Source organism: Pristiophorus japonicus, chromosome 19, assembly GCF_044704955.1.
Source record: "Pristiophorus japonicus isolate sPriJap1 chromosome 19, sPriJap1.hap1, whole genome shotgun sequence".
Taxonomy (NCBI): Eukaryota; Metazoa; Chordata; class Chondrichthyes; family Pristiophoridae; genus Pristiophorus; species Pristiophorus japonicus.
Genome location: NC_091995.1, coordinates 9,242,382 through 9,259,717, shown reverse-complemented (window position 1 = coordinate 9,259,717; position 17,336 = coordinate 9,242,382). Strand labels below are relative to the sequence as shown.

Genomic DNA, 17,336 nt, shown 5'->3' with positions numbered 1-17,336 from the left:
ATGGTGGCAGATTAGGAAAAGGGGAGGTGCAACAAGACCTGGGTGTCGTGGTACATTAGTTATTGAAAGTTGGCATGCAGGTACAGCAGGCGGTGAAGAAGGCATGTTGGCCTTAAAACTAGGGGATTTGAGTATAGGAGCAGGGAGGTCTTACTGCAGTTGTACAGGGCCTTGGTGAGGCCTCATCAGGAATATTGTGTTCAGTTTTGGTCTCCTAATCTGAGGAAGGACGTTCTTGCTATTGAGGGAGTGCAGCGAAGGTTCACCAGACTGATTCCCGGAATGGCAGGACTGATATATGAGGAGAGACTGGATCGACTGGGCCTCTACTCACTGGAGTTTAGAAGAATGAGAGGGGATCTCATAGAAACACAAAATTCTGATGGGATTGGACAGGTTAGATGCAGGAAGAATGTTCCCAATGTTGGGGAAGTCCAGAACTAGGGGACACAGTCTAAGGATAAGGGGCAAGCCATTTAGGACTAAGATGAGGAGAAACTTCTTCATTGAGTTGTTAACCTGTGGAATTCTCTACCGCAGAGAGTTGTTGATGCCAGTTCGTTGGTTATATTCAAGAGGGAGTTAGATATGGCCTTACAGCTAAAGCAATCAAGAGGTATGAAGAGAAAGCAGGAAGTGGTACTGAGGTGAATGATCAGCCATGATCTTATTGAATGGTGGTGCAGGCTCAAAGGGCCGAATGGCATACTCCTGCACCTATTTTCTATGTTTCTATGTGGCAGCCCAATTTACACACACCAAGATCCCACCAATGTGATAATGACTTGGTTGAGGGATATTGGCCAGGACACATGGGGAGAACTCCCCTTTCGCTTCTTCGAAAAACTGCCTTGGGATCTTTTATGCCCACCTGAAAGGGCAGGCGGGGCTTTGGTTTAACGTCTCATCCGAAATCGACACCTCCGACAGTGCAGTGCCAGCCTAGATTATGTGCTCAAGTTTCTGGAGTGGAACTTGAACCCATGCCCTTCTGACTCGAGAGTTGTGTGGTGACCCACTGAAGCATGGCTGACAACAAAACAATGGCAGGAAATTAATCGTGTGAAACAGCGCCAACAGTAAATTCTTCCCCGTTTTTTACTGATTGAATATATTGCCTGAAATTTTATATCATGGGATTGAACTTCTAGTTCCTATACTCATGTAAATACAAAATAAATGTGACACACAAAGCTTCACTAGGTTGATTCCTGGGATGAGAGTGTTGTCCTTTGAGGATAGATTGGCCTATACTCCTAGGAATTTGGAGTTTAGAAGAATGAGAGGTGATCTCATTGAAACATGTAAGATTCTGAGAGCTTGATGGGCTGTTTCCCCTGGCTAGATAGTCTAGAATTAGGGCGTCATAGTCTAGGTTAAGGGGGTCGGCCATTTAGGACTGAGATGAGGAAAACTTTCTTCACTCAGGGTTGTGAATCTTTGGAAACCTCTATCCCAGAGGGTTGTGGATGCACGGTCGTTTAATATATTCAAGGCTGAGATCGATAGATTTTTGGAATCAAGGGATATGGAGATCGGGCGGGAAAGGTTGGAAATCAGCCATGATCTTATTGAATGGCGGAGAAGGCTCGAGGGGCCATAGGGGCCTACTAAAGTACTTACGATCATAGATGTTAGACTGGAATGTGAAATGCTCTGCTAAATGTTTTTTTTTAAACTTAACTCAAATCTATTTTACAGATTAATATAAACACAGATGTGCGTCTCATTTGGGCCAACGAGAAACTCATGAAGCACAACATCTTAGTTGGAGTGTTGGATGTTACAAAATTTTGCACAAGCATGCTTCACGTATCCTTCCCGGAAATCAGGATGATCTGTTCACGGTTTGTCATTTAACCCTGAGCGGAGCCAAATTAAGAAACTCAACATCTGTAGATTGACATCAGGGATAAGGGACTTCAGTTACGTGGAGACACAACAGAAGCTGGGTTTGTTCTCCTTAGAGCTGAGACTGTTAAGCGGAGATTTAATAGAGGTGCTCAAATTTGAGGGGTTTTGATCGAGTAGATTGGGAGAAACTGTTTCCAGTGACAGGAGGGTTGGTAAGCAGAGGACGCAGATTTAAGATCATTGACACAAAAACCACAGGGGGAGATGAGAAGAATTTTTTTTTATGCAGCAAGTTGTTACGATCTGGACTATACTGGCTGAAAGAGCGGGGGAAGCAGATTCAGTAATAACTTACAAAAGGGGATTGAACATATAGTTGAAAAGGACTGTGGGAAAAGATCGGAAGTGTTTGACGAATTGGAATGCTCTTTCAAAGAGCTGACACAGGCATGATGGACCGAATGGCCTCCTCCTTGTATGATTCTATGATTTCCCTGGTGCTCTCCCTTGGCTGTGACAGAGGTCTTATCTCCCTGTTCAAGTGAATGTTGCAAATGGGTGGTCGGTAGAGTTAGCATCCTGGAAAAAGCAAATCAAATGGGCTGAACGACCTCCTTTTGAACTGGATTGTGTGTGTTGGAGCAGGGGAGAATTATCCCCATAAACTAACGTGCGCAGGGGAAACAACTAACCGATTTTATTCCTTGACAAACAGCCAGCTCTGCTTCATTTATTTTAATGTTGAGGAGTGCGAGAGGAGACTCGCTTCTGTGCTGGAAGAAAGACATCAGACAGGTTCTGGACTTCAGGTAACATTTGGTTTCCTTGTGCGCTTGTAAATAAAGACACACTGTTAAAGTGTGTGAATAAGAAAAGGCCATCTGACCAGTCCCACTGTTGGTGCCCGTTTCAGGCTGTTGACTGATTTATTTTTCATCTCCCTGTCTAGCCTTTTGTGTTCACTTCACATCGCTGCTGCTTCAGCAAGTCAGTCCATTTAGCTTCCTCAGCACAATAACTGAATCAGCATTGAGTGGGCCTGCCAGAGAACTTGTACTGACATTCAACTTCCACAGAAAGTAGTTGAGGCCAATTCACTAAATATATTCAAAAGGGAGTTAGATGAAGTCCTTACTACTCGGGGGATCAAGGGTTATGGCGAGAAAGCAGGAAGGGGGTACTGAAGTTTCATGTTCAGCCATGAACTCATTGAATGGCGGTGCAGGCTAGAAGGGCTGAATGGCCTACTCCTGCACCTATTTTCTATGTTTCTATGTTTCTATGTTTTCCAAACATTTTGGGGCCAAAATTGACCCCCTCCTTAAACGTCATTACCGCCTCGAAGAGGCAGCCATGGAGTGGATAGGCCTCACCGACCGGGGGCAGGCGGATGGGCTGACCCATCTGCAATTGCCCCCGAGTCGGGAGTGGTGGGAACGGGTTTCTGTGCTGCCGCCTGTCGGACACGCCCAACCCCAAACCAACCGGCGGCAACCCCTTTACGGACCCCAGTGGGAAATTGCCCCGCGGGAGTGGCATCGCTGCCGGTCAGTGCCACTCAAAGCTTCCCCCTGCGGGAAGCTGTGTGTGGCTGGGCGGTGGGTCCACCCTTAAAGGGGAGGGCGCGCTGCTGGCGCTTCAATTTTATTTGAATTGTCTGGCCGACTCCGAGGTCGGCCCAACAATGGTGGCCGCGGGTTCGGCCGGACCGCCAACAGGCAGCCCGGCACCAGCTCTTTGGATCCAGGCTGCTGGCCCGGATGAAACACTCCCTGGTGGCCCAGTGGGCCTAACTAAACCCCATGTAGAGCTTGCGGCGTCCCTCCCCTTTAACTGAAGGGGAGGGACGTTGGGACGCGGCAGCGCGGCACGGCACGTCCGCCTCACGCTGACGTCACGTCAGCAGCGCGGCGTTGATGACTCGTTGGGGTGGCTGGCCGACCCGACCGAAGGGTACTTCCGCCCTTCAGCACCGCCCCGACCAGAAATGCAGAACAAAGACCTGAATATCAGCGCAAGGTCCGCCCCATGGGTTGGGCTGAAGAAAAACCTTCATCGGTCGGGGGGCAGTTTCGGCCTCTAACGTTCCATTTAGGTTTTTTTTTTTAACAGATTTTTTTAATTGGCAATTTTGAAGTACCGCGTTGAATTTGAAGAGAAAATCAAAGAGCGAGGAGAATCATGGTGAATAGTTGCTCAAGTGCAAGAGCGTACAGAAAATTTAAGGGCTGACCTAATTGAGATGCTTAAGATGATTAAATGATTTGACAGGGTAGATCGAGAGAAACTATTTTCTCTGGTGGGGGAAAGAGTCCAGAACAAGGGGGCGTACCTTAATATTAGAGCTAGGCTGATCGGGGCGGATGTCAAGAAGCACTTTGTCACACAAAAGGTAGCGGGAATCTGGAACTCTCTTCCACCAACAATCTGTGCATGCTGGGAGGCAACTGGTGCTTTCAAGACTAAGCTGGGTGAGAGGGTGGGTGAGAGGGTGGCTGGGTGGGCGGCAAGAGAGTGAGCAAAAGCGTGGGCGAGAGAGAGAGTGTGTGTGACTGTGTGAGATAGTGATAGAGTGAGTGAAAGTGCGATAGTGAGTGAATGAGCCCAAAAGAGCCAAGGGCCCAGGAGCAGTGCGGGCCAGCCCACACTGATATGTGTGCGCGCTAGGTCAGTGCAGCAGAGCAGGTCTCTAGTCGTCTTGGTTAACCCTTACCACTGGACCAAGACCTAGCTCTGTCAAGCCCTTGTGGTGGCTGGTGTGTGACGTCACCACATGTTTAAAAAAAAATTAAACGCACAGGCATCTTCCACCTCCTCAATTGGAGTTCAGGACTGGAACATCGGCTCCTTCATCGAAACACCTGTGAACTTGTGGAAGCAAGTCATCCTCGTTTGAGGGACCGCCTATGATGATGATGATGATGATGATGATGGATAGATTTGTGTTAGGTGAGGGTATGGAGAGATAGGGAGCTAAGGCGGGTAAATGGAGTTGAGATACAGTCAGCCATGATCTAGTTGAATGTCGGAACAGGCTCGAGGAGCTTAATGTCCTACTCCTGTTCCTATACGCTAAACAAATAAACATCACCTTAAGCCTCATGTGTATTGTGTTCCCATTTAATTGTTTGTCATTTAATCAACAGACCCTTTTGAATCAGAAGCTGGGTCACCTCTGCATCGTCATCGAAACAAATCAAGTCAATCCTCAGAATGACATGGAGGCGGAGTCTGAAGAGACTCGACTGTTACCAGGGAATGATGAGGACACTCGGAGTAATGACAATCACCAATCCCAACATATTTTTAATACACTGACATGCCTGGTGCCCAAAGGCACAGCTCAGGTAACGTATTTACATCGATAGATTACTAACTTTTTGGAGCTGAAATTGCCCCTCTCCTTAAGGCCTGTTACCCGGTGGCTACGCTGCGGAGTGGAGTGGCCGCCGACTTTTGGTGGAATGGCTGCTGCTAGCCCAATTGCCTTCCCGAGTTTTCCCAGCGGTGCCCCGATCTCTCTTCTCCATCCCACCATGCGCACCGCCGACCTAACGCCCCGGCAGCGACATTCCCATCGGAAAATCTTTCCGGCAGTGCCGAAACAAGCTTTTTCCGGTGGTCCAGTGAGGATGTGGCCTTCTGCAATGGCGGTGCGGCTTCTCTTGAAGGGGAGGGAGGGCGCACTGCCGCGGCTGCCATGTTTTATTTTGTCGGCCGACTGCCATGTCAGTCCGACAAACATGTCCCCGGATTCGGCCGAAACTCTGCCTGGTGGCCCACTGGGCCAAAGTTTTATAATCGCGAAGTGAAGGGGAGAGCCATAGTGATGCGGCGCCATGATGACATCATCGCGCCGGTCACTCCGATCCGCATGCACCTTCCGCTCCTCAGTTGCTATCACCGCCCCCGTTATGATCGAGTTCTGGATCGGAGAGAGAAAAAAAACAAAGAGCCAAATGTTGCTCTGAACTGCAGCTATGGTTAAAAACCATCGAAATGGGGTGAGAGCACCCCATTTTGGGCGAGGTCACTTTCTACCCCATAGTGTTTTAATATCTGGCGCATCCACAATTTCCATTGCTCCACCATTGCCGCCTTCTGCCTGGGCCCTAAGCTCTGGAATTCCTACCCTAATCCTCTACACCTCTCTATCCATCTCTTCTCCTTTAAGTTGCTCCTTTAAAACCTAGCTCTTTTTGGTCACCTGTGCTAATATCTATGTGGCTCAGTGTCAAGTTTTGTCTGACAATACTGCAGTGAAGCACCTTGGGACGTTTTACTATGTTAAAGGTGCAATATAAATGCAAGTTGTTGTTGTAAAGTACAAATTCTCAAATTGCTGCACAAAGCTAGTACTGATCCACAATAATTGCAACACTGCCCTTCCTTGATGCTCAACGTTCAAGGTTTCAGAGTGCTCTTCACACATGAAAAGTGATCAGATTTCTTCTGTTCCCTGCTCAAGATTGAGAAATGATTTGTTGATGGTGCTAGGTGGTTGAAGGTTAATGAGCTAAAGAAGCCATTTGACTTAAGTTCTCGGCGGTGCCCAATTCAAGCAGGTCCCTTTCTGGCATGCCTCTTGGAGCCTCACAGACTGCCTGTTAACCTACCCCTCTGCCCAGTCGGATGGTAAACGGCAGTTGGACGGGTCCCAGCGAAATTGTGCTAATCCGATCTATTGTCGCTGTAACTCAAGGAGTCCAAATCTTTTTCGAGTGACTGGCTGCTTGATGTTATCAAAAACTCTAACATCTGTTTACGTTTCATCATAGAATCTTACAGTGCAGAAGGAGGCCATTCGGCCCATCATAATCCATAGCTCACTAGATGGGTTTCATACTCTCTGTCTTGTATTCAATCCTTGCTCGATGCAGTGTTAGCTAATGTTAACTGTTGTGGTTGTGCGAGTGCTTCCATTGTACTGAGCCTCTGGTTGTTTATCCCCCATAATTAGCCAGAGTTGCCATCCGTAAACTGCATGTATGGAAAGTGAGGACAGCACTGGGCTCAGCTGTGGTAACTCCAATAGTAACATCACCTTTATTCCATTTATTTTAAACCAATTCTTGCCAATTGGAAAATCTAGGCTTGAATGCCTCGGTTCACACATCGAATCGTACAATGCAGGAGGCCATTCGGCCCATCGTGCTTGTGCCAGCTCTTTCAAAGAGCTATCCAATTAGTCCCACTCACCTGTCTTTCCCCATTTCCCTTCTGTAAGTTACTATTGAACTAAAATAGTTGTAAGTTACTACTGAATCTGCTTCCACCGCCCTTTCAGGCAGCAAAATCCAGATCATAACTTGCAGTGTTTAAAAAAGAAGTTTCTTCATGTCCCCTCTGGATTTTTTGCCTGGATGTAGGAGGGATTTCTTTACAGAGAGTGAGTGGCGAGAATGTGGAGCTCACGGCCACAATACTCTTGCTATGAGTTGTCGATCTAAGATGATGCAGGTAAGCTCTCTGCCATAGCCACAAACTGCACGGCAGAACAACAACAGCTTGTATTTAACAAGGATAGATTGGTTACGCAGGGTAGTGGGTGATGAGCCCTGAAAAAGCAGAAAGAACTAACTGGTAAATATTATTTAGCAACACATTTAAGTGAAAAGCAACTGAACAGCAGCAGAAGTATGGCGGAATGAGAGAGAAGAAACTAAATGAAAGCAACACAAATGCAAGAACAATAATTAATTAAGTCCTCGGCAGGGATTTAATCTCATCCCGGTAACTAAACCTGCCAGTTACTCCTGCCCCATCATTTGACTCAGTGGGTAGCACTCTCGCCTCTTGAGGCATGAGGTTGTGGTTTACAGTCCCACTCCACAGACTTGAGAACAAAATCCAGGCTGATACTCCTGGTGCAGTACTGAGGGACCGCTGCACAGTCGGAGGTGCCGTCTTTCAGATGAGACATTAACCCGAGATATCATCTGCCCCCTCAAGTTGACTTGAAAGATCCCAAGGCACTATTTCAAAGAAGAGCAGGAGAGTTCTCCTTGGGGTCCTGGCCAATATTTAACTCTTGACCAACATCAATTTAAAAAAAAAAAAAATTATCTGGTCATTATCACATTGTTGTTTGTGGGGGGCTTGTTGTGTGCAACATGGCTGCCGTGTTTCCCACCTTACAACAGTGACTACACTTCAAAAGTACTTCATTAGTTGTTACAATGTATTTGCTTCATGGGTTCTTTGCTTAAAAAGTAATAGCAACACATTGCTATTAAGAACTAGTTGGTTTATTAGCAAAGGTTTAACAATCACACTACACATTACAATTTCATCCACCAGGCTCACAACCTGCCTCATCGTGGATCACCTGAGCCTAACTGGCTGGGGTTTTATTGAATCTGGTGAACATCACATGACAGGCTAAGCTACGCCCAATTCAACAGCTCTACAACTATTTTGTTGTATCTGTAAAACAATTAAATCGTTAAATCAAGTGCCCCCTGATTAAAGGGGGGGGCAATAAAACTGACAAACTTAAACAAATTAAACTTTAGACATTACGTGGTTCAAATAAAAATTTGGTTGCCGGGGGCGATGATGCACTTCAGTCCCTCCGGCGCCCACCTCTCGCGGAAGGCCGCGAGCATACCGGTGGACACCGCGTGCTCCATCTCCAGGGACACCCTGGCCCGGATGTAACCGCGGAAGAGAGGCAGGCAGTCAGGCTGAACGACCCCCTCGACTGCCTGCTCCAGCCGATGGCCCCCTTGGCTGTGCCCAGGAGCAGTCCTGCGAGGAGGCCCTCGGACCTGCCCGCTCCCCTCCGCACAGGGTGCCCAAAGATCAGGAGCGTGGAACTGAAGTGCAACCAGAATTTGAGGAGCAGCCCCTTCAAATATTGGAAGAGGGGCTGCAACCTCACATATTCGACATAAATATGGAACACGGACTCCTAGACTCAACAGCTCTACAAACGTGTGAGCATACTCACAGGTGCATACATTACAGTTGTGAAACACTTTGGGATGTCCTCAGAGTGCTACCACTGAGCCAAGGTTGTGATCGATGTTATTTTGCCTTGACTAAGTTCATTTTTTATGGTCTGTGTTTTACTTTTTATTACAGGAAATAGCTTATCAGTTGCTGATCATATACAGTGGACTTTATGTAAAACTATTGACAACGCAACAGCTTCCTCGCACCAGGGCCACCATTCATGCAAAAGATGCACACGTTCCCTGCCTTTGTCAGTACATAGAAACTTCAATACTGAACCTGTCAAGCTGCGGACGGAGGTAATCCTCTTCAACTGTGAACTTTGTGAGAGTTTATCAACCGTGATCCTTTCTCCAGTAACAGTATTGGACCTTGAACACAAACTGATTTTAAACCTGTGACTGGGTTGTTTTCTGAACATGTAAAGGCTTTTATAAAAATGATCAATTGGACGGCTGCCCATATACTCGGGGCCAATGTGCTTTCTCTCTCTCTCTTGCTCTAGCAGCTAGCTTGCTCCAAAAAAAGCACAGGCAGGATTTACTCAGCAATTGCACTTTGACCTCTTTATCCGAAAACTGTTGATGCATCCAGTGGGCGGATTTTTCCGAGACCACCCCCTCCCTCAACGTCTGTGGGACCTCAACAAAGTGGGTGACTTATCGAAGAGACACGAGTGTATTGTTGCCAGGTTTTTATTCAGTAACAGATGGAAAATTGCAGTCAAAATTATGAGGCAGTTTGATAAGAGTAGGAAGAAACAGTTTCCAGTGGCAGGAGGGTGACGAGCCAGAGGACACAGATTTAAGATAATTGGCAAAAGAACCAGAGGAGGAGCCGAGTAGAATTTTTTTTTAACGCAGCGAGTGGCTATGGTCTGGAATGCACTGCCTGAAAGGGTGGTGGAAGCAGAAACTTCCAAAATGTAACTGGATATATACTTGAAAAATTAAAGTTGCAAGGGCATGGGGGTGTGGGTCTACTTGGATAGCTCTTTCAAAGAGCCGACACAGGCACAATGGGCCGAATGGCCTCCTTCTATGCTGCATGATTCAATGAATCTGCTACGGAAAAAGGGCAGGGGGAAATGCGACTAATTAGATAGGTCTTTCAAAGAACCGACACAGGCACGATGGGCTGAATGACCTCCTTCTAATGCTGTATGATTCAACGAACCCCCGATTTTCCAATCAGTCCCCATTATGTGTGAGGCCTTTGCCTGTGGCGCAGGGTTGCAGTGTATTCCACTCTGTATACGTATGTTTAGATATAGCGATGACTCCATTTGTTGAGTTCATTTAATGTGTGAACAAATGCCCTGCCACATCTTAGTTTTCATACCGAAAATGAACATTTTTTTTAGTGTAAATATTTTAAAAGGTTTATGAAATGCAACAGAGTTTTAGTTTTAATTTGTTAGACATTATTTAATGGCGTGAGGAAGACAATATTTTAATAATGAGATTGAAGGAGAGTTGGTGTGCTTCTGGCAAAGTAGACCCTGGACAGCTCCCCCTGTATTTTAGTCTTAAATAAAAAGCTTTTCTTACCAGCAGCGTTACTTCGTACGGTTGTGCTAAAAGGTTTGAGCTGTATTTGTTGATTTGTTTAAATTGTGACACAAATGTCAAACACCACCATTATGACTAGGTGAAAAGGCAAGCGATGTGTGTCCACAATACACGCTGGGTAAATAGTGATCATTTAATCAAATCTCGAGCAGTCACGAGCTCATGGGTTTGGACAACAAAGCTGCGTAACTCGTTTTATCTCGTCCTTCCAGTCAGCATCATCTGTTTCTCAGGTGAATCATGGCCTTTGCCCCGTTTCCTAGGTAATGCACAGGACAGAGACACCACACCCACGTCTGGCATGAACACCTGACGGACTGCTGTAGGTTCCTTCTAGCCTTATCAATTAGCATCACATTTTTTAAATTGCTCTTATCCGACAGCATATAATGCGTGTTGATGTGTAGAGGTAGCTTCTCCTGCACTTCGATGTACTGGAGCGCAGCAAGTACAGGAAGATTGGGCGGAGAGGAACTCGTGGTAAAAGCAGGAAAAAAACTTGCCCTAGCTTTTTCCACAACCTTCGGATGTCCCAAAGCGTTTTACAGCCACTGCAGTACTTTTTTGAAGTGTAGTCACTGTTGAAATGTGGGAAACGCAGCAGCCAATTTGTGCACAGCAAGCTCCCACAAACAGCAATGTGATAATGACCCGATCATCTGTTTTAATGAGATTGGTTGGTTGAAGGATGAATGTAGGCCAGGAAACCGGGGAAAACTCCCCCCGCCCTCCCTTCCAGTACTGAGGTGGGATCTTGCGTCCACCCGAGAGGACAGATGGTTCAAAGTCTCATCCGGTAGACCCCACCTCAGACTGCACTGGGAATGTCAGCCTAGATTTTGTGTTCGAGTCGCTCGAGTTGGTCTTGAACCCTTGACTTTCTGACTCGAGTGCTACTGACTCTGAGCCACAGTTGACACCATTTACGAGAATATCTATAGAACCCGTAAGTTCGAGACATTTCGGTCAAAGGTACTTGGCAGTTTTGGGTCTTTCCCACGCAAACTCCAGAGTCAGCTGTGAGAACCCCCCCCCAGTTTTGCGCATCCTCACTTTCCTTTGCCACGGCCATGTCTTCAACTGCCGAGCTCTGGAATTCCCTCCCTATACCTCTCCGCCTGGCTCCTTGTTTAAGACACTCCTTAAAACCTTCCTCTTTGACCAAGCTTTTGGTTGCCTGTCCTAATATCTCCTTATATGGCTCGGTGTCAAATTTTGTTTGGAAACGCTGCTTTGAAGCATCTTGGGACATTTTACTAAGTTAATGGCTCTGTCTAAATGCAAATTGTTTTAACTTGTGTATTATACATTGAAGACAAGTTCTCAATCGTCAAGCATGGTTGCTTTTAATTGGATAACATTGAAACAGCAGGTATTTTCAGAGATGCTCATCTCCCTAGTGAGCGAGTTGCTGAGCACATCTTCATTCTTTGCTGTTATATTTACTGACTTGTCAGGAAGTTGCCCTAGTGCACCGGTCTGGATTGCCAACAGCTAAACCGGTGCAAGCTTTAACCTCAGGACCCACATTGCTGAATCATGGGTCCTGAATTCAGGGGCCTCTCCCGCAACAAGTCATCATCCAGCGATGAGTTTATCTGGTCATACTTTTCACCTGCAGAAAGAGAAACAGGCAAATAAAGTCAGCAATTGTTCGCAGCTATGGTGACTGCACTGCAACAGTAATCTGTTGCTTCCATACACGGAATTACATTTATTCTACAGCATAAACGGGTCTATGCCTGTTTGTGCTCCACAAAAGCCTCCTCCCACTCTACCTCACCCTTTCAACAAATCCTTTTCTACCTTATGTAATACATCTAGGCTATTCGCTTCAACTACTCCCTGTGGTAGCGAGTTCCACATTTTGACAACTCTCAAGGTAAAGAAGTTTCTCCCTATTGGATTTATTAGTGACTGTCTTGAATTTATGGTCCCTAGTTTTAGATTGCCCCAGAAGTTGGAAACATCTCCTCTATATCTACTCTATCGAACCCTTTCATAATCTTAAAGATCTCAATCATGTCACCCATCAGCCTTCTCTAGAGAAAAGAGCCTCAGCCTGTTCAGTCACAGCAATGTTTACAGAGACAAACTCCATGATAAATGTGGACATAGGAATTTAAATATAAAATGGTTGACAGAAATTTTACAAGAAATGTGACGCCAAGTCAAATCTGAAGACATGAAGTGAAAACAGATTGTACAGCACTTTACATCAGAGGATTACATAGGATATACATCACAACAGGCCATTAAGCCCAACCAGTCCATGCTGGCATCTATGCTCCACTCGAGCCTCCTCCCATCTTTCCTCATCTAAATCTATCAGCATAACCCTCTATTCCCTTCTCCCACATGTTTGTCTAGCCTCCCTTTAAATGCATCAATACTATTCGCTTCAACCACTTACTACGATAGCAGGTTCCACATTCTCATCACTCTTTGGGTAAAGAAGTTTCTTCTGAATTTCCTATTGGATTTCTTGATGATACACCCAGATGACATAAGGCATTACAAAGATACACCTTTTGGGTTTCTTTCATTGTGGCCATTTCCTTGTAACTAAAGGATTATTCAAACCAATAAAAAGTCATTTAACTGATTAGTGTGCATCACATGCAGATTTACACTAGTCCTCTTGCTCCAGTGACCATTTCTTCAATCATTTCCCTCCAGTCCCCTGGAACTCTTGAACCAGTTCCTCTGCCTTGCCACCTTCCTGGGTTTTCAAAAATACCTTTTCTAAATCCTCTTCCTCAGCTACATAATTCAGTTTCCCTATCCTAACCTCTCCATTCTCTGCCTCTTGCTCAGTGTTCATCTCCTATCTACACATGAAGAATTCTACATCAATGCAGGTATCTGTTGTATCGATGCATCATTGCCGGATAGTACGGATTGTGCGAACTGGGCATTGCTGTTTGGCCCATTTGAGAAATCCTTCACTGGACCACGGTGGCTGCTGGAGACGTCGGCCTAAACCAAGCAACTGACATACATTTGACTTTGATTTTCCACAATGGTACGTACATAGTGCAAATGGATTGTGAAAAATGTAACCATCAACAGTGGTTCAAGTACTTAGTCAGTTGTGGCCTAACTCACAAGGAGCTACACTGGTGCCAAAGAAGCTCATCATCTTACACTGATGATAGACAGTGGACATGCATCCAGAATTCATTCTAGTGTGGGCACAGCAAGAAAAAGTTGAGACAAAGAGCAATCACTTATTTAATCTGTGTTTGGGCAAGTGAGGCATTGAATAGTTAATCAAGGAAGGCTTACATTTATATAGTGACCTCAGGGTGTCCCAGTACGCTTTACAGTCAATGAAGTACTTTTTGAAGTGTAGTCACTGTTCTAATGTGGGAAATACGGCAGCCAATTGCGCACAGCAAGCTCCCACAAACAGCAATGAGATAATGACCAGATAATCTGTCTTAGTGGTGTTGGTTGAGGGATAAATATTTGCCAGGACACCAGGGAGAACTCGCGCTGCTCTTCTTCAGTAGAGTGCCGTAGGATTTTACGCCGCCTGAGGGGACAAATGGGGCCTCGGTTTAGCGTTGCATCCGAAAGACGGCACGTCTGACAGTGGAGCACTCCCTCGGTATTGCCTAGATTTTTGTGCTCAAGTCTCTGGAGTGGGACTTGAACCCACAACCTTCTGGCTCAGGTGAGAGTGCTGCCCACTGAGTCACAGCTGATTTCTCCCCCACAAAGAATCTCACTCCAATTTCTAACCCCTCCTGTAGGTGCTGGTTCACACTGGGTAGGCTTCCATTGCAGCCAGTTACCCTCCAGTATCTCTCCCAAATGGCTGTACCTCAATCAAGGAAGTGATGCTAAACTTATTATAAATTGCTAGTTAGGCCTCAGCGGGAATATTGTGCCCAATTCTGGCACCACATTTTAGGAAGGAAGTCAAGACCTTGGAGAGGGTGCAGAAGAGATTTATTAGAATGGTACCAGGGATGAGGGACTTCAGTTATGTGAGGAGACTGGAGAAGTTGGAAGTGTTCTCCAGAAGTACTTCATTGATTGTAAAGTGCTTTGGGGTGTCCCAAGGTCATGAAAGGCACGAAATAAAGATATTTTTTTTCTTTATAGAGCAGAGAAGGTCAAGGGCGATTTTAAGAGGTGTTCAAAATTAAATGGGGTTTTGATGGAATAGATAGGGAGAATATGTTTCCACTAGTAGACGGATTGGTAAACAGACAACACAAATTTAAGATACTTGGAAAAAGAATTGGGGAGATAAGGAGAATCTCTTTTTACACAGATCATTATTTGGAATGCACTGCCTGAAAAGGTGATCGAAGCAGATTCGATAGTAACTTTCAAAAGGAAATTGGATATATACTTGAAAAGAAATTATTTGCAGGGCTATGAGGAAAGACAGGGTGTAGGACTAATTGGATAGCTCATTAAAAGAGCTGGTGACAAGGACGATGGGTAAAACGATTCGATGTATGAGCCGAGGCATTCAAGCCTAAATTTTCCAATTAGCAATACTCAGTTTAAAATGAATGGGATAATGGCGATTTTCCTATGGGAGTCATCACAGCTAAGCCCAATCCTGTTGTCACTTTCCGTACATGCAGATTGGAGGTTCATCTTCCATGGAGGCTCAGTACAATGGTAGCACTCACACTACCACAACAGTTGACATTAGCTAAAACAGCATTGAGCAGGGATTGAATCCAAGACAGAGAGTATGGAACCCATCTAGTGAACGTCAAGAGATACTAACCTTTGACCTGGCTACCTGGTGCCTTGGATTGGTCAGCGGAGGATGGACTTTCCTTCCTGCTTAAAACGCTGCCGATCTTGTTCAGCACATAGCGGCAGGCTTCAAAAGACATAAAATTCAGAATATATTGTAGTTTCATTAACGACTTGCCTTTATAAAGTACCTTTTAATGTAGTAAAACATCCCAAGGCCCTTCACAGGAGTGTTATTGAACAAAATGTGGCACCGAACCACATACGGAGATATTGGGACAGGTGGCCAAAAGCTTGGTCGAAGAGGGTTGAGGGAAGGTATTCTGGAGCTTAGGCCCTAGACAGCTGAAGACACAGCCACAAATAGTGGAGCACTTAAAATCAGAGATGGACAAGAGGCCAGAATTAGAGGAGCACAGAGATCTGAGGTTTTTTTAATATTAATTCACGGGGTATGGGGGTCGCTGGTAAGGACAACATTTATTGCCCTTGAGAAGGTGATGGCAAGATGCCTTTTTGAACCGCTGTAGTCCGTGTGGTGATGGTGCTCCTACAGTGCTGTTAGGTGGAAAGTTGCAGGACTTTGACCCAGCACGATGAAGGAATGGAGATATATTTTCAAGTCAGGATGATGTGTGACTTGGCGGTGTTGCTGTTCCTATACACCTGCTGCCCTTGCCCTTCGAGGTGGTAGAGGTCACAGGTTTGGGAGGTGCTGTCGACGAAGTCTTGGTGAGTTGTTGCAGTGCATTTTGTAGATGGTACACCTGCAGCCTGGTACGTCGGTGGCAGAGGGAGTGAATGTTTAAGCTGGTGAATGGGGTGCCAATCAATTGGGCTGCTTGGTCCTGGATGGTGTCAAACCTCTTGAATGTTGTTGGAGCTATACCCATCCAGGCAGGTGGAGAATATTCCATCACACTCCTGACTTGTGTAGGTGGTGGAAAGGCTTTAGGGAGTGGAAGGGTTTGTCAGGCTGGAGGAGGTTACAGAGATAGGGAGGGGGACGGAGGCCATGGAGGGATTTAAAATTGAGGCGTTGGTGGACCAGGAACCAATGGCGATTGCTGAACACAGGTGTATGAAGGGTGAATGGGACTTAGGAAACAGGCAGCAGAGTTTTGGATGAGCTCAAGTTTATGGATTAATGACTACGAATGCACATGGAAATATAGAAATACATTAATGACTAAATCCTTAAGAGTGAAGTCCTTAGTTCTTCAAATATTTGCCAATTATTAAAAAGCAACAGCATCCACCATAGAAATGGATTGTCCCTGGGCTAGCAGAACAAAGGATTTTATGAGCCAAAAGAGAATCCAAGCCCAGAGCTTTTACACGACCGGTCCAGCTCCCATGGCATTACAAAATGTAAGCAAAAATCTTCAGAGATTGACGAGGCCTCAACAACTGACACCTCTCACTTGCCTTGCAGAAATTATACTTGGGTTTCATTATTTTTTTTTAATCCTGCATCATGTACACATAAAGCCATCCTGGGTCTAAATTGTACAATAAAAAAAGTCTGCAAAATGAAGTTACAAACCGATTGCATAACAGGAGGTTCTCGGTACAGTGCAGCCCTGCAAAGAATGGACTGCCATGACAGCCCAATATGGATTAAAATCCTTCCCATAGTGCAAGTTTTAAAAAGTGCAAAGAACATCTTAAAACTAGGTACAGGGAGGCGAGTGTCGTTATTTCAGTCCAGTTTCTAATCTCGGACATGATAAATATTAGACAGATCCAGAAACAACTTTCATCTCCCCAACCAATTCTTTTAAATGACTTCCTGGTGTCGGCAAAAGACTAGTCTTAATAGAACCCGCCACCTTTAAGAATATAGAATGAGCAACCGTGAATGTATTTTCTCAATAAAGTATTTGAGTGGATAAAATGTGAACTGTGACCAACGCCCCCAACCCTTCATATTTTTTATTTAATTAGTCCCACTCCTAATTATAAGTTGTCATTTATTCTACAAACATAATACTCTCTTACTCACCATTAATGATCAATCAGACCATCTTTTATTCTTGCTTTTAATCTCTCTTTCTCTCTAAAAAGTGCACAGCAGCTCACACAAAGTCCAACTTTTATCTTTCCTTTCCGCTTGGAACAGCTGCAGCTCTCCAGGCGCCGCGCATGCCGGGAGTTGTAGTTTTTCTTTCGGGAAATACCAGCAGCGAGCGCTGGGAGGAACTACAGCTCGGTGTACGCAGGCGC

General features: G+C 45.5%; 1 protein-coding gene and 1 long non-coding RNA gene across 8 annotated transcripts in view; one reads left to right on the top strand and one right to left on the bottom strand.

The window, feature by feature from the left end:
- The window catches only part of tmem268 (transmembrane protein 268), a 73,500-nt gene that overhangs the window by 46,744 nt on the left and 9,420 nt on the right, over positions 1 to 17,336 (top strand). For 5 of the 7 annotated variants that reach the window (XM_070861230.1, XM_070861223.1, XM_070861226.1 and 2 more), the window contains 5 exons: positions 1,702 to 1,812; positions 2,574 to 2,663; positions 5,001 to 5,201; positions 8,941 to 9,110; positions 13,200 to 13,402. In XM_070861230.1, coding sequence (XP_070717331.1) covers positions 1,702 to 1,812; positions 2,574 to 2,663; positions 5,001 to 5,201; positions 8,941 to 9,110; positions 13,200 to 13,365 — 738 coding nt within the window. In that variant the 3' untranslated portion in view covers positions 13,366 to 13,402. Of the gene's footprint in view, positions 1 to 1,701; positions 1,813 to 2,573; positions 2,664 to 5,000; positions 5,202 to 8,940; positions 10,133 to 13,199; positions 13,403 to 17,336 lie in introns of those variants that run through there. The other 2 variants (XM_070861228.1, XM_070861229.1) reach the window with 2 other exon arrangements.
- On the bottom strand, positions 11,703 to 17,243 carry LOC139229698 (uncharacterized). Its single transcript, XR_011587786.1, has 3 exons — positions 17,116 to 17,243; positions 15,139 to 15,237; positions 11,703 to 11,997 (listed from the first exon to the last, which is right to left on the bottom strand). It is a non-coding gene; the product is annotated as an uncharacterized lncRNA (long non-coding RNA).